We start from the raw sequence: 22,243 nt of genomic DNA on the forward strand, positions 1-22,243 counted from the left end.
TAAAACATGGAGTCATAATTTGCAAATAGATATATCTGTAGGTATATAATATATGTGTAAATATGGCATATACTTGCATATGCATATTTAAATATGTGCTTAGAGTTAATGTATATTTAAATACATAATACAAAATAAATAACACATAAATATAAAATTAAATATATTAAATAATATATATTTAAAAATATTTAAAATGGATCTATATAATACAATTTAAAGGGAGTAAATATAATTATGTGCATAAGACATATAAATATACAATACTCATGAGCTCTAAGAAAATAATATTGGCCATTGTGAGGAACACTAGGTCCTCCTGAAAACGCAGGACTTTTCACTGAGAGACAAACTTTAGTGATGACATGAGGCATTTCTTAAGTAGGAACCACTATACTGTTGATCTGCTGAGTTGGCAAGATTTTTTAATTCAGGCATCTCGTCCCATTCTATCAACACTTCCATGCTGGATTCAGCAAATGGATACTCTAAGTCATTTACTTCCTCTTTATAGCGATCAGGTTTTTGACAAATTTTCAACTGTTTCCTTGGAGGGCTCAGAGTACAGTATTCATAGCTCTGTGCCTTAATTATTGATCCCGGATTTTATGTTATGTACTTTGGGATTTCAGAGCAGTGTACGTAAGGAGACCCTTGCACACAAGGGGCTCAGATTGCCTTCGCTAGAATCCTGGCTCAGTCTCTTCGTGTTTGGCTCTCCAGTCTTCCACCAGTGAAGCAGAGATGATTCTGTTATGTAGCATCACACTCAGGCCTGTTTTGAGACTTCAAAAAATTAATATAGAGAGAGTAGTTAGCATACATTTTCAATAAATGCTGCCATTGGTGAAATAATTCAGTAATAATCATGTCAGTATAGCCAGGCATTTAATTTATCTCTCTCTCTCTATATATAAATTCATCTTCATTTAGTCTTTCTCCATTTTTATGAACAATATATGTTTTTAATTAAGCAGTTTCTTGATTGATTATAAACTTTTAGTTTGACTATATCAACTTTGAATCTGATTCCAGAGCCTTAGTACATGGAATCACTACAACTTTCTCAAATATGTCTAAGAATTCATCTGACCCTGCTTTCTGATTCATCATGTGCAACTTACACATGATTTTAAAAGTCTGCTGCTTTCCATAGGCTTCTCTGAGTATTAAAAACAAACATACAAAGAACTGTTGGTGAACAGAAAAGTAATGAGATAGTCTTTTACTCCACTAGGAGTAAAAGGAACTGTTTCTGTAGGAAGTCAGATCAGTGCTGTGAAAAAGTTGTAAGGCTAAGTGGAAAATACTGTAAATAAGGATTAAAACTCAGGGTTTGGTAGGCAAGAGTGTGAGAAATAATTATTAGAGAATAAAAAAAAATGTGATGATCTTGAACTCTGCATCAGGCACTCTGCACAGGTTTATGTTATTTTCATGTCTGTCATCTTCTAGATCTTCTAGCTCCAAGTGGCCTAATTGCACCCATTATACAACTTGGAGAGTGAGCAATGGGCATGTCAGGTGACTTACAGCAGTACCAGAGCAAAACTGAAGTTAAAGCTGGTAGAAACAGCCAGTGGCAACAAAATGTGATGTTAGTGGAAATGAGGCCCATCAGAGGGAAGAGTGAAATCAGGTGACAAAGCTGTCAGGGCTAAGAGTGACCAGCCTACAGGTTAAGAATTTGCCTGCACTGAACGGAGGGCACAGACCTGTTGGTCTGAAAGGTGGAGGGGAGGGTAAATAGGCCTAGTAATTGGAAATAGATTTGGAAAATAATTCCTATCCAGTTGTATGTGGGGACAAAATGGAGGTTCCCCCCTTTCCAGGTTTCTTGAATTCACAGAAAGAAGACGGCTCAGATTCCAGGTGTTCCTCTGCCATAATGAGACTTTCTCAGTACAAGTTGTCTTCAGGAACAGTCTTTTGTGACATGAAGAAAGGGAAAATGAAGTGTGTACTGAAAGTGAGCTGCATCTCAGAACAAAAACGCCAGGTTTACTCACCTGAAAAGATGCCCCATTTCCTGACCCCACAGTCAGAGGACACTCTGGTTCTCCTCTGTGAAGGCCCGCAGTGTCAGTGGCATCAGGCCTGGGCTCCAGCTTGGTACCTGGAGGCAGGGCTGACTGGCCTTCTCAATCATCACCAGCATCCACCCACTCCTTCCCCCTGCTTTACCAGTCACCTGGGAGATACAGGCCAATGAGCCTCAGAAGAATGTGCTTCGTCTGGGTCTGCAGGAATAATTGGGCCAAGAGAAGAGGCTCCTAGGAGGTGATTTATGTGAAACCATAAGTCAAATTGCAAGAAATATAGAACAAGATGAAGAATGTGTCTGTGTGTCCACGTATGTATTTGTGTGGACATGCTTTGATGTACACGTGAAACTGTAAGCTGATGCAATGGCACACCTGAACCTATGTCTAGTATGCAGATGCATGCAGGTATATGCTTAACCATGCTCCTTTGTACAGAATTTAATTGCAAGTTTTTGTGAATCTATGTGTTTTCATAGCTTCCCATATACATGTCAATCACAAGTGGGTGTACACGTGTTTATGTGTGCATATATAGGACTTCTTTCTATACCCATGCACTGGTCTAATAGCAAATGTTTTTTTGAAAACCTATGTAAACTAATCTGGTTATTACTATATATACTAAACTTTATTAGCCAAGAACACTCGGGTGTCCAATGGGCACAGAAGAAATAGCCTTGTGCTGAAATTGGTGAAATTTGATCTCAGGACCCTTTGGGTTTGTATCTCTGATTCTCCTGGAGGTTCTTTCCTTACATTAGTGACTCAAGGACATACATGATGTAGTACCATCTGCAGACTTGACACATTTTGATGCTCAATTTTTCTCACTCTATAGTTTATAAACTCTGGTTTATGTTTCATTGTTAACCTATAGGTGACCTTAGATTTATCTCTTTAAAATTCCATGACCGGAAAAATGGATTTCCTAAACAGTGTCAGTTTCAAATGCTTAAAGGGGCATAAGACTATAAAGTAACATAACATTATAGTAAGGAGTTCTGTGTGGGGGAGGATAGAGATGGTGCTAGTGACCAGGCCAGACAATTCTCGCCAAATATTGTCAATAGCATGATAAATGTAGTATTGATAAGTTTCATTTGATTTTTTAAATTAAAACTGTATAGCATAACATAGATACTAAGAAGCATGGAAGTTCAAGAAAGTTACAACTGTAGAAGTTCCCTTCTATAGCTTAAAAGTTAAGGAGAAGCTGGGCCCTCCCTGGTGGTGCAACAGGTTAAAGTGTAACACTGTTAAACTACCTACAACCACTTTGGAATGAATTTAATTCCTGGCCAGGCAGCTGACCCACATGGCATGGCAGACCTCTCGTGACCGCCCACTGCTCCCCTCAGCAGTGTGTTTCAGTCATTCTGCCTGTTCTGCTCCCCACTCTGTCTCTGTTGAATCCTCTCACCCCTTTCACTTCTGATCTGTCCCTCATTTCTTGTATGTATAAATAAATACATCTTTAAAAAAAAGTTAAGGAGAAGCTAAATGATTATTGTTTTTTACTTAAGCTTCCTCTAGCAAAGCAGGTCCTCGTCCTGAATAGACTGAACCTGTCTGAAGAGGAGGTCCAGCAAAATAGTCTAAGGAAATCAGATCTGTGCTTGGGTCTTGATGCCAGCATACACTGGAAATGTAACTCAGGAAATGGACCTCAATTTCCTCATGTAAAAAGTTCAAAAAGTTTAAGAAAACATTAATCCAAAATGATATAGGCACTCCAGGGTCCACAGAGGCATCATTTACAATTGCTGAAACAAAGCAGAAATGACAAATGTCTCAGTAGGGTCTGAGAGAGCAGACAGGTGGAGCGTCCACTCCGGACCTGGAGAGAGCCTGCCAGTGGTACAGCCCATGAAGCAGCAATGTGAATGCCTGAACTCCAGCATGCATTTCAGTTAGTTAATGGTAGGGACACTCTTCCAATAATGTCCTGAACAATGGGATTAGGACTTAGACATATCTGTGGTAGTCTCCTTTATAGGGATTTTGTCTTGTTTCATGTCCTTGTGCACAATTTTATAACCATGGTGTCTAGAAGCAAGCACTGGCTTCAGCTTGCTATCAGAGCTGAGGCTTGTGATGACTGAGTTCAGAGGGAAGGAAAATCAGTGCTGAAAAGAGAAGGTGTGTGGTCAAAGCCTTCTATTATGCACAGGACCAGAGGGAGCACTCTCAGAAAAATCTGGAGGACTTCTGTCTGAGTCAGCCACTCGGGAAGAGTTCTGATTCTTCTAGTGATGCACAAGCACAGGGAATATTTCTTAGCTAAAACAAAAATAGTGAGGGCCCTTGGCCAGGTAGAGAAAAGGTGCCAGGAACCACAAGGGAAGGCAGAGATCCCAAGGTGAATTGGGACAAAGCATTCATTTCTTCCCTTTTTAACTTTTGTTTGGGTTTTTAGTTTTAGTTTTGATTTTTGATGATGACCCTCTACAGAGTGTTTTTCTGGGTGATTTTTGACATTACCAAAAATGCTAGGTCTTATTGATAAGAGGAGACATAAGCAAGAGAAGGTCAGCATTCTTAACCCATCACTCAAGATAGAAATTTCCCCATATATAATTTTTTAAGATTGAAAGACATGTACTGTTTATTCTTTATTTTAGTTATTTTACCATTAAAATTTATAACTTCTTTTTTACATTACATGTATATTCTAAAATCATTTTGTATATTTTTCATCTCAGTTATAATCTCCATGGACTTCCCACCACTACTTCATCCATGTGCTCTTCCCCACCAAGTTTTGATCCTGTTCCCCTTCTCCTCCATAGAATGCCTTGTTTCTGGCTTATAGTTGTTATCTGATGTTCATTTTTATTTTCTTACAATTACTATACATACACACATAACTCTGTATGTATGTATGTATATGTATGAAAACATATATATATATATTCCTGATCTCTTACACTCCTGCTATGAGTGAAACCATCTGGTATTTTCTTTTTTTTTCTGGCGTATTTCATTAAGCAGATCCCTTCCAGCTCCATCCATGTTGCTGCAAATGGCATGAGTTTTATCTTTTTTTGATTGCTGAGTAATATTCATTGTGTATATGTACAAATCCTGGAGATCATGGAAAATAATAATAGACACTCAAACTGAAAGTCATTGGCCTAATTTGGGTAATTCTTCAGTGTACCCTTTGGGATCTTTAACCCCAGGACTCAGCACTGGCCTTTCTGAGTCCCAGAAACTTTCCAATGGCGTGGCGGATCTCCTTGGTCTTAATACTATATATGATTGGGTTGAGCATGGGAGGCACAAAGAGGTAGACATTAGCCATCAGCAGGTGGACAGCGGGTGGAGCATGCTTCCCAAATCGGTGCACTAGGGACAGCCCTACCATGGGCACAAAGAATATCAACACAGCACAGAGGTGTGAAGTACACGTTTGAAAGACTCGGAGCTGTTCCTCCCGGGAGGCCAGTTTTGCGACTGTGTGCAGGATGGCACCATAGGACAGGGCAATGAGCACCAGATCCAACATCACAGTGAGCACCACCAATGTCAGTCCATACAGGTTGTTGAAGGTGGTATCTATGCAGGCCAAGTGTATCACTTCCTGGTGCAGACAGAAGGAATGGGAGAGGACTCGATGCCCACAATAAGGAAACACTCTCAGGAGAAGGACTATGGGAACAAGCCCCACAGGACCCCGAAGGATGACAACTAGGCCTGCCCTGATCACTCGCTGACCTGTAATGATGACAGAGTACCGCAGGGGGTGGCAAATGGCTACAAAGCGATCAAAGGACATGACAAGGAGGACTGCGGACTCCATGAAGGAAAATGAGTGGATGCAGAACATCTGGATTTGGCAGGCTCCAAAGTAGATACCATGGGAATTAAACCAAAAGATTCCCATAGTGGTGGGCAAGGTGGACACAGACAGTCCCAGATCAGTGAAAGCCAACAGGGACAGTAGATAGTACATGGGTGTGTGCAGACGAGGATTGGTCTTAATAAGCATCAGAATAAAACAATTGCCTGAAATGGCGACCAGGTACATAAAGAAAAAAGGGATGAAAATCCAGTGTTCAATGGCTTCTAGTCCAGGTAAGCCTGTGAGGTAGAGCATGGGGGTAAACTGAGTGATGTTGGATATGAGCCCAGGTTGAGGACTGAAGGGACTTAGGAATGGCATTCCTCAGGGATTGTGCTGAAAATAAATGGATATGTCTGGTTATTAATTCTTTAGTCTCACTAGCATTCCCACCATCATACGCAGAATCATCATCATTATAATTGATGTCACTATTATCAATTCCACCCTACCTGACAGAAACTGCCTTTGATAGCACCAACCTCACCAGGTTTTCCCCTATTATTTCTCTTCCCTCAGTCTTCTTTGCTTACTTTTCTTCATAGCTCATCCCTTAAATATAGCCACTCCATCCTTGGTAACCTTCTGGCCACACCTTATTGCTCCTTCCTGGCAGTAACATCACTCTTACAACTTCATTTATCACCCAAAGGCTGGTAAATATCCAAATGTGTGACTTCATAATTTATCTTTTTTTTTTCATTTCCAGACTCACATAGAGCACTTTGCTGAGCCTCTGCATCTAGATATTTTTCAAAAACATTTAAAAAATTAGGTTATAATTGGTCCTCCCTGGTGGCGCAGCGGGTTAAAGCACAGCACTAAGAAGCTGAAACCACTCCCGCATGAGTTCGATCCCCTCCCGCCCCGGAGGTGACCACATGGTGTGGCAGACCTCTCCTGACCCGTCCGCTGCTCCCCTCAGCAGTGTATTTCGTCGATCTGCCTGTTCTGCTCCCCACTCTGTCTCTGGTGAAGTCTTTCGCCACCCCTGAGTCTCTGGCCTGTACCCCAGTTCTGTATGCACAAATAAATAAATCTTAAAAAAAAAAATTAGGTTATAATCACTTAACCTAAAAGAGCTTAACTTGTTTACATTAACTCAATCATTGAAATGTGGGCTTCCAAAATCAGTTTAGGAAGAAATATAAATTTGAAAGATATTAGTACATAGGCTAGAGGAGAAAAGCTAAGAATGAGTTTAGAAGGAAGTTTTGGAATTGAATTGTGGGCAAACCTGACATTTAGAAATCAAAAAGATAAAGTTCCAATAAAAATATCAGGTAGGACGAAAACTAGGAGAGTGTGGTTTGAATGACTTTTAAGAGTGATTAATCAGTTATATATGTTGTTAGGAGACCACGGTGGTCAGGAGTAAGAAGCCACCATAGGTTTTAGCACTGAGAAAGTCATTGCTGACATCAATAAGAACGACATCAGTAGAAGGGTTAGAGAATTCTCACAATTGAAGTGTGTTCAAGAAGGAAAGAGGAAGAGGGAGAGAACAAATGGGATAGGGCATCTAGTTGAACGCCATTTATGGTTCATAAATTCAAGTGGAGACAGCAGCATTTAGGTATGTTTTTAACACTTTATTTAGCTGCTCAAATGCAGAAAAGAACTATCTAGAGAGTTGGATTGTTAAGATTGAAGTTATGGTACCTTGTTTGACTAAAAGGTGTTGGCAGAAGATGGTTATAACAATATAGTATGGAGACAAAACTGTATAAAAAGAAGTTAAAAGTATGAAAAAATAAGTGAAAATAGATCAGAATTATAGAGTATGAAGTGGTACTAAGAGAATAATCTTTGATGAGAGGAGTCAGGGCCTCAGAATGAAGCTTCTGATTGGATCAACAGAGGGAATAGTGAAATCATTAAGAAAGTTTGGATCAGTGAAACTGATAAGAGCGAAAGAGATAAGTGCATCAGTGTTAAAATCTTCAATGAGTAAAGTGTTGTGAATGGAAAGGTGGCTGGGGGATGCAGAAAGGAGGGAGAATGTTGATGTTGCTGTTGTGCAGTGAAAAGAATGGGGGGTAGAGGTAGTAGGCAAGATGGAAAATGTTCAGGAAGACCAGGACCAGCCCATCACCACATTGAAAAGGGAATAAAAAAATACTGGCGTGCATCCTCTCCATTTGTTCACCCCTCACTCAGATTACCATTCAAACAACCAGCCTCTTAGCTAAAACAAGACTCTAAGTTCACCAGTATCCTCTAGGGGCCAGATTCGGAGGAGACTGTTCATTCTACCTACTGTCTGCAATGGTTGTGTTTTATGACAATCTCTTACATTTTAAACTTTCTTGGTATTCTCAATGCTAGCACCTGCTGGTTCCCTTCTAATTTTTGATGACGGCTCCTATTCAGTCCCTTCCAATCATTACTCAAATGTTTGTGTTTTACTGAAGTGCTCTACTCACCACATCTATTGCATTTTATATCGTTCTGCTTATTATTAGAAAAACAGTAGTAGTGGTAGTAATACTAGCACTAGTAGTAGCTGATTGGTGACCCTAAATATTCACCTGTATTTTGGACCACTCTGCCCTGTATTAGACCTGAATTTTTGGTTTCCAGTCAGATGTCTCCAAATGGATGTCAATTAAACTCAATAATAGCTCTAATACTGAGCAGATGAGGACATACCTGATTCTCCATCTAACTATGCATTTTATATTAGCAGTAACCACTTTCCAATAATTCAAGACAACATTCTGAAACAGAAGCTTTATTTGACCCTATCCTTTTCCCCATATTTAATTTTAATTCTCCCCATTAATTATTTCTTCCTCCTAAATACACCTGAAATCTATTCCTTTGCCTCCACCTCTTCGTTTAACTCACCTCTTTGCCATTTAACTTTTACAACCTGATTCTCCTTCTCCAATACATTCACCATTGCCATGAGGTGGATTATCCTAAAGTGCTCACTCTGTGAGTCCTTTAGGAGCTCCTGTTACATCAGCATAAAGTTCACATTAATTAAAGAGCTCTGGGGATAGTTCTGATCCATTAAGCCCATGCTCAATCCAGATACTGCATGTGATGTTACACAGTCATGTGTCATTCTCAGAACTGGGGAACATTTAAACCCCACTTTACTGAGACAAAAACTACAGGGGAGGTAAATGACTCTCCCAAGTCCTCAGAGTGAGCTCATGTCAGAGGAGATCTGCGCTCAACTCTGCCTAATCCCTAGGTGAGGGGTCCTAGTCCTGATGATTCTGTGTTGACCAGGCTCTGCGTGCTTTGGCAGCTCCTTCACTCACTTTTTTTCTGCCTTAGACAACATATCCACAATGACCTTTCTGTAGTCCTCCCTATTGATCTTTCTTGTTTGTATTCTTTATATTGTTTGTATCTTGCTTTCCTATTTTTCTGACCAGTTGATATTTGCTGATCCTGTAAGGCAGCACAGACATTTCCTCTGACAAGTCTCTTCTGATGTTAACCATATCTTTCTCTGCACTTGCAAAGCACACTTGCTGCAACACTATAAAGTATAACTTCACACACATACATTCTTTATATTTTTATTATATATATGCAAGTGCACTTATACGTACATCTAGGATATACTTAGATTATGTATAAGTAAAATATATGGAAGTACAAATAACATATATAAATGATTTTACTTACACATATTTTACAGAATAAAATACATATTCATTATATACTTGGATACTCTATATACCACATATTCTTATGTATTAATATAAAAGGTGTAAATATAAATGTATACCAAAATATTTATACTTATGTATTCATAATATAATCACCTTACATGCAGTATATATAATATATATCACTTGCATATTATACACAGTCCTTACAAGTGAGTGTGAATCTCCATGTGTGCATTTATACTAGACTGAAATTCTCTATAATACCAGAATAGTGTATAACACATGATAGACCCCACTGTCTGCTTTTGCATGAAAACCTAAAAGAGTGACTGAATGAATCCAGTGCTCACCTCTTGTCCTGACTAGCTGTGCCTGGAGATTGATGTTGAGCTCCGTTTTCACTGAGTTGTAGAAGATAAGAGTGAAGGGCACCAAAGGAAATGAGTCTACAGAGAGACCATGAGCAGACTGGTATTATTTTCCTGAAAAGCAGTTTCTCCTGGAAATAGAGACAATAGTCCATGTTGAGGGAAAAATGAAATTTCTCCATATCCACTCAAAAAGAGGAGCCCCTCCGTGGGCAGGTGGTCACACTTAATCACAGTATAACTGCAACATTCACAGTGGTGAAGATAAAGATTAGACCTGAAGAGGAAAACCTGAAAGGATTTTCACTATGCAGTGAACAACTGGATTTCTACATTAGCTATAAGTTCTAAATATCCTATTGTTTTTTATTTAACATTTAATATATATATGTACATACATATATATATATATACATATATATATTTAAGACAAATTGGTGGTAGAGGCCCCATTTCTTTTGAGCAGGATAGTATACAAATCTGTGGAGCTATACCTAGCACTGAGACTTAGACCAGAAGCCTGTGAGAGATTCTGTGGGATCCAGCTTCCAAGGCTTTATTTTACAAGTGAGAAAAACTAAAACACTTGCCCAAGGTCATTCTTTAGGAGAGGAGCCAGAAGGGGAACTCAAACCACCTCCTTTCTGGATTAATACTTTTCTGGACACCTACCAATGTCTCCTCCCCTTCCTGAACTTTCTCTTTCCTCTATATGACCCCCTAATACCCACCTCTGGATTTCTGGTATTGGGGACCAGTGGAGGCTCACCAACAGTAGCTAATTTTCAGGAGGCAAAGCCCAGGTAACTTTCAATTGAAAAAAAAAAAAAAAAAAAAAAAAAAGGAAGGGCTAAGAAGGATGGCACCCAGGTCAGCGGGAGGTATCAGGCTGTGACTGTCCGGGAAGGTTTTATCCTGCTTCCTCTGTGCAGTTGCAACACCAAGGTTCCAACTGGGAAAATCTGAACACAAACAAATAGTCCCCAGGGCTCAGAGCGGTGAGCAAGAATGTGCCTTTATTTCTCTCTTTTTCCCTGGGTTTCCCTAAGGCTGAAGAGCCCTCAGGTTATAGGATTCAGTCTCCAGGCTTTGGCTGTACTGCCTACCTGCTTGTATCTGCTTTTGGAAAAAACTGGATGCCTATCGCCTGCCACCTCCTTCACTCCCTCCATGAGCGGATCCATGGTTTGCAAGAGAAGATGGATATGTAAGATGGAGAAGATTATCCACGCAGCTTTCACACTGGTGTCTAAATTGTTAATATTGTTTAAAGCTCGGCAGTGATCACCACCTGTGTCTTCTGCGGCTTGCGCACATTACAATGCCCGTTTCTGTATTTCCTTTTACAATATCATTTGTTTTGCCCCAACTTCTGTGACTGGCCGCAAGAAAGAAAGGCAGGAGCAGAAAGGCTGAGCAAGCAGTTTATTACTCCCGGAGAGCAGTTGAGCCCCTAAAGTGGGGTTCCCAGCTACTGCCAGCCCTATAGGGGGAAGGGTCTCTTATGTAGATTCTAAACTCAAATTCCAAAAGGGTGACTCATCGCTATGTCCCTTGATGTAAGGCCCAGTTCGTTATCACCTTCATCTAGTCCCATCCCAGACACAAGGTCCCGTTAATTGGATGCAAGGCCCAGTTTATTACCACCTTATCACCCTTGGATGCAAGGTCTAATTTATTACTGCCCTTATCCAGTCCCTCAGTAAATCTCCGCACTTGGTCACTTCATTCTCTTGCTCTTCACTTCTGGCAGCCATTATGTCATTTAGCCTAGAGGTCAGTCATATCAAAACCTTCTCTATATATTTATTTCCCAAATGTGCAAGTCAGTGTCTCAACTTTTCCAAGACTCTGAAGGCAACTTTGTGTGAGACAATCCTTTCCCAAATAAGCAATCTTTCCTCAACACACCCTACTTCACTCAACTGAGCCTATTCTGTAGAAGTAGATGAGGAAACCTGTGGGAGAGAGATACATTCGAGTTTGGCATGTTTTTCAGGGGCCCAGTGTAAGTTCTACAAAAGAGACCTGGTGCCAGAATCCATACCTCTCACTGGCCCAGACGAAGCACCCAGGTTGTAGATTTCTTGTATAACCACTAGAGGGAGTCTTCGTCCAAAGATAGGCTTTAATTTAAACCTTGCGAGTTCCCTATGCATCCAGAAAGTGGGTCTTTTCTTCTAACACCACCTTCCCACGTCCTCTATAGGACTTTCTACATAACTCTAAGGACAGCCAGCCAGTTCATTCCTACTCTGAGAATAGCCTTCTCTCTGTCTATGTCCACACAGACATACAAAAGCCACATAAAGTTCTGAAATTGGTGGAGGTAATATTTTTCCTTTTTCCTTTCTCAGATTTTAAAGATGGTAACTTTATAGGAAGAAGAGCTAAGTGGCCTTGAGTTCCCACTCATATTGAGCAAATTTGACTGCCTGATCTGGCCAAAACCAGACCCAAGTGAAGCCTTGACTCAGGGTTCTCAGTCTCTAGATCCACACTCTCAATTTGGGGGTCTCTGTCACAAAAAAATGGCTCAACTTGTTCTTTCCTGACCCAAGTCCATTTGGTGTTATGGTATTGACATGACACTTTCAGGTTAGAAAGAACCACTAAGTTTAGGGTTGCAGAAAAGGTCCTCCAGCTTGAGCGCCCTTAAGAAAATTACATGTTGGAGTTTCTTTTGTCCCCTGCCTCCCTGTATGCCTGTATCTATGTAAGCACAGAGATTCTGAAATGTTTCCATAGTGGAAAGTTTGGCATCTTCCCACAGCCCTCATTGTCATTGTTGTATCAGTTAATGTAAGTACCTCCTTAATTTCACACTATAGGTGTCAACTTGCCTTATGTCAGTCCTGCAGAGTGCCTGTAATATGTTAGGGGCTAAGGAAGTGGTCTTAGGCCACTATCCAGATGCTCCTGGATAGACATCTAAACAGGCAGGCATTTGCAACAGAAATAGTCTAAATGGGGCCCTCTCTATTGGCGCAACTGGTTAAACCACAGCACTGAAGCTATCTCACGCCACTGAAGGAAGAGTTCCATACCCGGCCAGGGAGTTGACCCACATAGCATAGCACACTGTTCCTGTCTCGCCCACTGCTCCCCTCAGTAGTGTATTTCAGTAGATCTGCCTATTCTGTTTCCACTCTGTCTCTGGTGAATCCTCTCACCACCCTGTACCTCTTGCCTGTATCCTACTTCTGTATGCATAAATAAATAATAAATCTTAAAAAAAAAAAAAAAGTAAGAAAGAAATGGTCTGACCCTCCCTAGTGGCACAACAAGTTAGGATGCAGCACTGTAAGCTGGCTGCAGCTGCTTCAGTGCAAGTTCGATCCCCAGACCCAGAGGTAACCACATGACACAGCAGACCTCTCTTGACTCACCTGCTGTTCCCCTCAGCAGCCTGCTCAGATCTGCCTGTTCTGCTCTCCACTCTGTCTCTGGGGAATCCTCTCAAGCCCCCTGCACCCTGTCCTGTATCCCAGTTCTGTATGTCTAAATAAATGAATAAATCTTAAAAAAAAATGACTAAATACACCTACAGAAATTAAAAAAAAAAAAAAAAAGCCAGGCAGAAGGATTTAGGAAAGTTTTCTAGAGGAGTAACCAGATAATGAATACATACAACAGTAGCAAATCTGTCAAGGATAGTGAAGAGAGAGAATATAGATTCCCAAGACTAGAATTAGTAACTGGAATATTTTCCAAAAATGATAAATTCATTCCCTTAGAAGAACAACATCAAGAAACAAAAATGCACAGAACTTTGACATTCAGAATTCAACTTGAATATGCCATAGATTGCTTAATTGTGTAGTTGAGTCCCAGCTTTATGATTTAGAGTGATTTATGTCTTCCAGATTTTCAATTTTCTTTCTCAGATGGCTGAATATTATAACTTCTGAAGCAAAACTTGAAGCTCCACCAGCTTCAGACTGGCTGCCTCCAGGGTGCTCAGGAAGCTATTGTCCTGCACCACTGCCTGGAGGCACGGGGGCAGCTCAGTTCCCATCTGGCTCTGCTCCAGGCCTGCCTGACCAGAAGGAGCCATTTTTATTTTTATTTATTTACCTGTTATTTATCTATTTATTTTTAAGAGACTAATCAATACTTTTTATTACCCTTGAGAAGCAGTATACAAGAGCTTTAATTTAATTTTATATATATATGTACATATATATATATAGTTCATTTTAAAAAAATGTTAACGTCTCCCCTCTAGAGCCCACAGAACTTCCTCCCCCAATTCACCCTTGCACCCTCACCCCAACACCACAGTTGCCTGTGCCCCTTCCTCCCTCCTTCCCACCTCTCTCCCTCCCCCACCCCTTGCAGGATATCTCTGGTTTCCAATTGTCTTTTTTGTTTTGTTTTGTTATTATTTACCCCCCTATATCTTATTTGTTTTCCCTAGAGTCCTCCTAGAATTGAAGCCATTTGCTATTTTTCTTTTCCCTCTGACTTATTTCAGGGAGCCGCTATTAAACTCTGTCCTCCTGACAGGAGATGGTCACCTTCAGCAATCTAAATTGAGTTCCAGCATCTAGCTCTGTAAACACTGGTTTTTGTAATCTTCATTAAAATATATTCATATTAATACATGACTTGGGCAAGGGTGGAGAGCATCAAGTGTGACAGGGAAACAATAATTACTGAAAATATTAAAGTAACTTCTTTTTTGAGGTAACATTGGTTTAAACAAAGTACTTCATATATACTTTCTTAGGAAGCCTGAGAGGAGCCAAAAAAAGTGTGCCTGTTCTTCCTCATTTACAGTAATCATGAAAAAGCGTAGAGGGTGAACTTACTTATCTATGTTAGCAGGTTTTCTGCTATGTAGTCAGTGTAAAGGCTTACCCTCCTGGCAGCATAAGAGGAAGGAGCTGGGCTTATCTCCTGGTGACAGTGGACCAGGCTCTTTCTAAGCCTCTGTCAGTACAGGCTGTTACACCTTTGTCTCACATGGATTATCGCCTCACCCACATTTGAGGCTTAACTTCTTGGCTGACTTTAAAATAGTAATATACTGCTTATTGGGGCCTCCCTTTATCCAGTTGCTCTAATTTCTTCAGTTGGCCTCTGCCAGCATCTTGAGCTACTTTATGCACCCTTGGCAACAAATGCAGAACCATGCCCGACTTCTCACTTTTGGGAGTGTGTCTGATACCTCGTGTAAGAGCAATAATACTACAATTGGGCAATGAACATACACATTACAAAAAAATTAGCATAACTACAAGGAGGAACAGAAAAATTTATACTCCAAAGGTGTATTTTAATATACCTTTCCTATTACACAATTTAGCTCAGTAAGAAGATATTTAAATGTTATTAACAAATATGACCTACACACATAAGTAAAACACTAAATCCAAAATTCAAAATGTACATAATTTTAAATACAGATTTAAATACAGCCTGTGCAATGAATGGGCCTCTTTTGCTAAATTTGGGAAGTTCAAAACATCACACAGAAGCACTTCTTGGACACCAATGGGTGTTGATTCTGATACTCTCCATCTGGAGATAGTATCAGAACAGACCTTTCAACTTCAAATGCCAGTCACAAACCCAGATCATCTCTGTTTCAGGTGACCAAGCAGTGATTAGAGATTCCAGTGTCCCCTTCCACCTCAGGTTGTGAACTGTACAGTTGACAAACTGACTTCAAATCAGGGGTTCCAGCATCCTTCTTGCGTTCAATCGATTTACCCGAGCAGCTTGGAGAACTCAGAGAAACACTTTACTTACTAGCTCATGAGCTTATTATAAAAGAGTGTAATCAGAACCATATGGAAGAGATGCACAGGGAAGCTGTGGGGCGAATAAGACTCCCCAGGACATCTTAGAGCCATGTGACACTCTCCCAGCAACTCCACAGACCCAGAAACACTCCAGCCTACTCTGGATTTTTATGAGGCTTCATTAGACAGCCATGATCGATTAAGTCATTGTAACTGGGACTGATATTTTTTTCTGCCAGTGCTCTCCCTTCCTCCCGGTCAGGGAGTAGGATTAAGAGTTACAACCTTTAATGGTAAGGTTCCTTCTTTGGGTGACCAGTCTCCATTTTTAAATGAAGTGCAAAAGGTACCTCACTTCCTAATAATTAGGAAATTCCTTATCAAAAATGACAGTGACTTAAAAGGTGGACTCACTGTGGTAATCCTGGATGGATCTGTATAGATATGAGGAAGAAAATTATAGCATAAAATAATCCCTGAGCCTGTATCTTTTGAACAATTATTAAATAGCAACTAAACATTTATTATTAACAACTGAATATACAGCTAATATAGTCATTAAATCTCAATGCCTAGTGATAGAACAGTAACATTAAAAAATGTTGAATTTAATTTTCTCTGTAAGTGATTCTGATCTGACAATCTGGACACTCTCTGAATTCTTCTTGGGTAGATTAAGTAATGAAAACAGCCTCATGAAGGGTTGGTAGAAGAAAAAGGGTCAACTTAATATTGAGCACACCTATGTGTCCTGGGAAATCTACATAGATTCTGAGGATTTTGTGTTCAACAGGGAGAATTACTTGAATCCTACATTAAGGAATGGGGTAGTCATTCTTAATAGAAATAGAAATATACAAGGAGAAGATGGATCTTTTCACTTTTAAATTTATATGTATGAGGTATATCTAATAGTTTATATTTATGTAATAGAAACTTTGGCGATTTTAAAATTTAAATTATTTAGTAATTATATGACCTTGAAAATGTTCTCCAGTTATCAGATTTTTATCTTTATCAATAAAGATAATATGTAAAAATCTGTTTCATAGTTTGAATTATAATAAGTGTAAATCTAATAGTTACATACTTGGTACATTGTAAGAAAGACTCATGCTGGCTTCTTTCCCTTTGCATGTAGTACAGAAAAAAGAAAACTAAAAATAGCATGTAAAATTGATCCTTGCTTAATGAGTTACTAAAATCATTGCTTAACTCTCTGTCCTTAGTAACTTCTTTGTTTTAGTCAACTGTCTTAGCAGTCCAGTGACTAGCAAGAGGAACATTTGCTGGCCTGTGGACATACCTGTCAGACCCAGCTGGTAATACCTGGCCTTGAGAATATTCCTAAACTTATTTTGATCTTGGCATTATTAGAGTTACTCTCTCTGTCTTTGGAAGAGATGTGACCTTCATTTTCAACCCAAAATGGCAAGTAATTCCATTCTTATAAAGTGTCCTATAATAAAAGCTAAAACTTCTATAGTATTTACTATCCATCAGAAGCAACTAAGAGCATTCCATAAATTACTATATATAATCGATGAAATAACCACAAAATGTGCTTACTATTATTTCCATTTAAAGTTGAGACACCCATGGGGATCACAACTGAGATGAAAAATGCACAAAATGAAGAATGATGTAAAAAAATAAAAATATAGGGCCCTCCCTGGTGGCGCAGCGGGTTGAAGCACAGCACTAAGAAGCTTAAGCCACTTCTGCATGAGTTCGATCCCCGCCTGCCCCGGAGGTGACCACATGGCATGGCAGACCTCTCCTGGCCTGCCCGCTGCTCCCCTCAGCGGTGTACTTCGTTGATCTGCTTGTTCTGCTCCCCGCTCTGTCTCTGGTGAATCCTCTCACCCTCCGCATCTCTGGCCTGTACCCCAGTTCTGTATGAATAAATAAATCTTTAAAAAAAAATAAAAATAAAAATATAATAAAAAAAGGAAAAAAAGAAAGTTGAGCCAGCTAATAATGCATAGAAAGATGAAATGATTTGCCAAAAAATACAGTCAGTAAATGGATATTAAGATTCTAAACCAGACTTTTTCATTCCAAAGCTACTGCACTAAATCACATACAGAAATGACTGAAAGTCAGAGTGGACATAGCTGGACTGCCAGATTGAGTCCTAACTGATTGGAGATATAACAAATCCGAGATCCTGCACAGGACCAAAGGACCAGGTGAAACTTGTGTTACTTATGAGGCATAATTGGAAAAAGGGTAGTTTTTTCTTCTTAGAAGTAAAGCTGAAGAGTTCTTACAGCTTACTAACTTATGGGTAAGGAACAGGGAATTTTTGGTTTTGATCAAGATTAAGTCATAAGGCAAGTAGATCATGAAAACACACAGGCAGAACACTCAATCAGGATGATAGATGTGAATATATATATATATATATATATATATATATATATATATATATTTTGTGCCAACAGCTCTCTTCTAATGTATTGGCAACTCAGAAACCATAGGTGCTTTTGGGATGGTTGTAACATCCATTTGAGAACCTGTGAGCCTATACCACTAAATCCTATACAGCTTATTAAAGATATTTTTCATTTTGACTTTATTAACATATGTTAAGCATGGTTTTTATGCCAGCCAAAAGTTCAATGGTTAAAACTCAGTGGTTAAGTGATACTGTAAAATCAGAAGCCCATGTATAGTAGAGCCCCTCTTCCACCTGAACCATCTTGAGACTTTAGAAACTGTCTTTGCCTGCTGTCCTCTGTTATAACAGCCTTTATCCTGGTTAAAAACTTTAGGGATAGGGTAGTAGCATTTGTAAACCATGGAAGGAGAATATTTGGAGACCACAAGGCATGTGTGCAAAAGATAAGATTCTAAGTCTGGGAGGAGCTCAGCGTTCAGACCTGTTGTCTTATAGCTTAGATAACACCCCCTCCTCAAGCCTCCCTGTCTGGCATGCACAAAACTCCTTCCTGGGAATTGATAAGGCTTAGTCACTGATTAATTATACCCCTGAATTTAAAATTTTATGTCAGGGATATTGGGTCCCAGTGATTTCCCTTTCTTGTGCCAACAGGCACAGGGCAGGTTCACTACTGATTGGGTACATGGATAAAGCAGGGTCCTGGAGCCCTCAGTGGATTTTTCAGAGAGATTGGTTTCCAGTGACATGTCTTTTCTTAGTTGTTCCTACCAGCAAAATTGTCAACAGTCTTTTGAATTAATCTGGTAAAGATCATTTGTTAGCCTAGATTCTGTCCCAAAGATTTTGTTTCATATCTGTGTTCTCCATGTGGCTAAATAATCCTAGGAGTCCTGGACAAGTCTCACCTTTCTATTATGAAATAAACTTGCCTGAGTCAGAGGCCACCTTGACTTCCAGGTAAGAATCTGGATGTATCAATCAGACAGTACCCTTCCCTGTGAAGGCAAGTGACTGGGTGCAAGAAAATAATCCCATACCACCTGAGTTCTTCTGGGGATGGACAAGTAATCAAAAAATCATCACACATGTCATTAAATAAATGTAGATTGAGTATCTACAAGGTTGTAAATCCTAAAAAATAATGGAGCAGACAATATATATTTATTCTGGGTCCAGGTTATGAAGAAAACAGAGGGGAGATTACATAAAAGACAAGAAAGGGTTACCTCGTCCTCACTATGAGAATAGAGATGAGATTTTTTTTTTAGATGGAGAGAGCATGTTTACTGATAAACTTATACCAGGATGAGAATACACACACCACATTATTAAAAAACAAAAAGAGGCAGCAATGATTGCTTATTTGATTAGGAAAAGGGCAGAAGCTTAGGAAGATGATGATCTTTAATTAGGGTAGGATGAAGGAATTAGGCAGATGAACAGACTTCTCAGCTTTAAGGGACTTTATTGCTATTAGCTCAGAATAGTCTGGATTTGAGAGTGAGGGTCATGAAGTGAACAGGGCTGGGAATTTTGAGATGGTCTGATTTGAACAGCCTCACTAGCCATTTGGTTTCTATCTTGTGTTCACAAAGAATCTCTCTGTGGATTCACTTTCAACCCTTCCATTTGACACAATATTCAACTGTGTCAATTTAAACTTATATAGACTTCAATATGTAAATGTCAAATTAGAGTAACAATTTAATGCTCTTAACTAAAATACTTCAATGAAAGTCAACCTGAGTCAGAGCACTGGGTCTTCATAGGACTGACTTCATCTTCCCTTGAACTTACTCTGAATCATATCAACTTGGATAGTCATTGTCTCTATCTTCTCACCTTTGTCTTACTTACACAGAAGAAAACTTTTTTCAACTCTGATATTTTGCACATTGCAGGAAAACCCATATAAACCTTTCTGTCACATGTCAAAAACTGGAATCTTAAACTCATTTTACAATCTGAAAATATATATCTATGTTCAGCAGAATCTAGAACTAAGTCATCAAGATGGTAAGCATCTGGATTAGAAAATATGATTATCATCATTATTAATTATGTAATAATAAAGAGCTATAATTCCTTATATACATTTTATTTACATATATTTTACATATATCACTTTACTAGAATAATCCTATTTAATCAATGCTTAGCAACATTAATTGAACAGACTTAAACTAGACTTAAAATATTAGAGATAGCACATTAAACTGTGGACAAGGTAAAGCCCATCACTTTGTCATTTCTCTTGAAATATCAAATAGATCCATATTAGCCAAAAAAAAAAAAAAAAAAGAGGGGCAGTTATGAGAGACTAGGGATTATTGCTAGGTTCATCGAAGTTGATATATGATGAATATAAGTGAATGAAAAGGATTTTCATTCAAATACTGGTGGCACATATCCAAGAATCATATGTCAGTGGCCACAGGCTCACCAAACAGGCTGAGTTTAGCTGGACATTTGAGATGTAGGAGTTTTACATACATTCTATAACACAAAACTCAGCAGTACATGGACAGGCTAAGATGATACTCAGAGACATTGGTTGCCAGTGGCATGCCTTTTCCTAGTTATTTCTACCAGCAAAAGTGTCAATCTGCCCAGATTCTTGGAGCTATTCCTCAGAGAAAAATGAGATAATCACGTCTTAGACTGAGGCAGAGAGAAAAAGCTATTTATACCACTCTGGATCTGCTTGGTTTTAATGCTATAGATGACAGGGTTCATAAAAGGAGGGAAAAGAAAATAGATGTAGCTCATTGTAATATGGACCACTCCAGGAATATGTTTTCCAAATCTATGGATAAATGTAAGACTAACTACAGTAACATAGAAGACGAGGATGCAGCAGATGTGGGAGACACACGTGTTGAGGGCCATCGTCCTCTCTTCCCCTGAGGCAATGTCCATCACAGTCTTGAGGATTAGAATGTAGGAGAAAAAGATGATGAGAAAGTCCAACAAAACCATTATGAATACAACCACAATTGGATAAAAGCGATAGAAGGTGATGTCAGAACAGGCTAACTTGATGACATCTTGGTGTAGACAAAAAGCAGGGGAGAGTACATGGGATCGACAAAAGGGAACCAGTGCAAGCGAATAATTACTGGTGTAATGGAAAGACCAGCCCTTGTCAGTACTCCCATCCCAATCTTCATTATTCTGGCATTGGTGAGAATGGAGGAATATCTCAAGGGGTTGTGGATGGCAATGAAATGATCATAAGCCATGGCAAGCAAGACACCAGACTCTATAATAGAAAGAGTGTGGATAAAGTAGGCTTGAGAGAAGAAGGCCCCATGGGCAATCTCTCTGTGGTTTAACCACAGGACATCCAGAACTGTGGGCATTGTGGTCACTGTCACTCCAAGATCTGTGGCTGCCAACATAGCCAAGAAATAGTACAGGGGCTCGTGGAGGTTATGGTCAACCCTGATGAGAAAGAGAAGCATTCAATTACCAAGAAGTATGGCAATGTAGACCACCAGCAATGGGATGGAAATCAAGTGATGGACCTTTTCCATGCCTGGGAAACAAGTAAGCAGGAATGGTGAAGAACTGGTGTTGAGCCACATTGCAAATTTACAAAGTGGCAAATAATCCTTTCAGGTTCCACCGATGAAACTCTAGTCCTTTATAAGCTGCTCCTTGAGCATGTTACTGAACCAAAAGAGGTCCATAATTCTTGACTTCCAGAGGCAGCAAGCAAGGGCAGCAATTTATTTGTTTTCTGGGGGACCCTACGTAGAGGAGAATAGAATGTATAAGAGTAGCTCTACTTATTATCCAGGGTTGCCATTATATAATACAATTTGACAATATGCAGGCAATATTACAGTGTTTTCAGAACAGATTTAACTGCTGTCCTTATAAACCATATAGTGACAAAAACAGACAATGTGAAAAACAAATACTGTAAACAGTATCACGGTAGTTTTGTGCATACAGGGTGCTTGTCGTGATATCTGACCCAAAGAACTGATGTGGATATAAAGATTTCCCAGGATATATAAGAAGTAAGTGATCCTAAGCTTGGATGGAAGAGCAAGCATTAACAATAGTACACTTGTTTGTTCTTCCTTTCCTGATAACTCTGCAAACAGCTCTTCCCTTTTTCTCTGTAACATCCTTTAATTTAGCTGAAGGTGGTTTTAAAACAGGTGACTTCAGCTGTTCCTGTGA

General features: G+C 39.5%; 2 protein-coding genes across 2 annotated transcripts; both read right to left on the minus strand.

Moving 5' to 3' along the window:
* Positions 1-5,217: 5,217 nt before the first annotated feature.
* On the minus strand, positions 5,218-6,144 carry LOC101623034 (olfactory receptor 51M1). Its single transcript, XM_004683654.2, has one exon. The coding sequence runs from the start codon at positions 6,142-6,144 to the stop codon at positions 5,218-5,220; it is 927 nt and encodes a 308-aa protein (XP_004683711.2).
* Positions 6,145-20,698: 14,554 nt separating this feature from the next.
* On the minus strand, positions 20,699-21,636 carry LOC101623261 (olfactory receptor 51B6). The gene is given in 2 exon segments (XM_012725207.1): positions 20,699-21,144; positions 21,147-21,636. Coding segments are annotated over 2 exon segments (936 nt in total).
* Positions 21,637-22,243: the final 607 nt, after the last annotated feature.

The sequence above is a fragment of the Condylura cristata genome, unplaced genomic scaffold, assembly GCF_000260355.1.
Source record: "Condylura cristata isolate star-nosed mole 26May11 unplaced genomic scaffold, ConCri1.0 scaffold00015, whole genome shotgun sequence".
Lineage (NCBI taxonomy): Eukaryota > Metazoa > Chordata > Mammalia > Eulipotyphla > Talpidae > Condylura > Condylura cristata.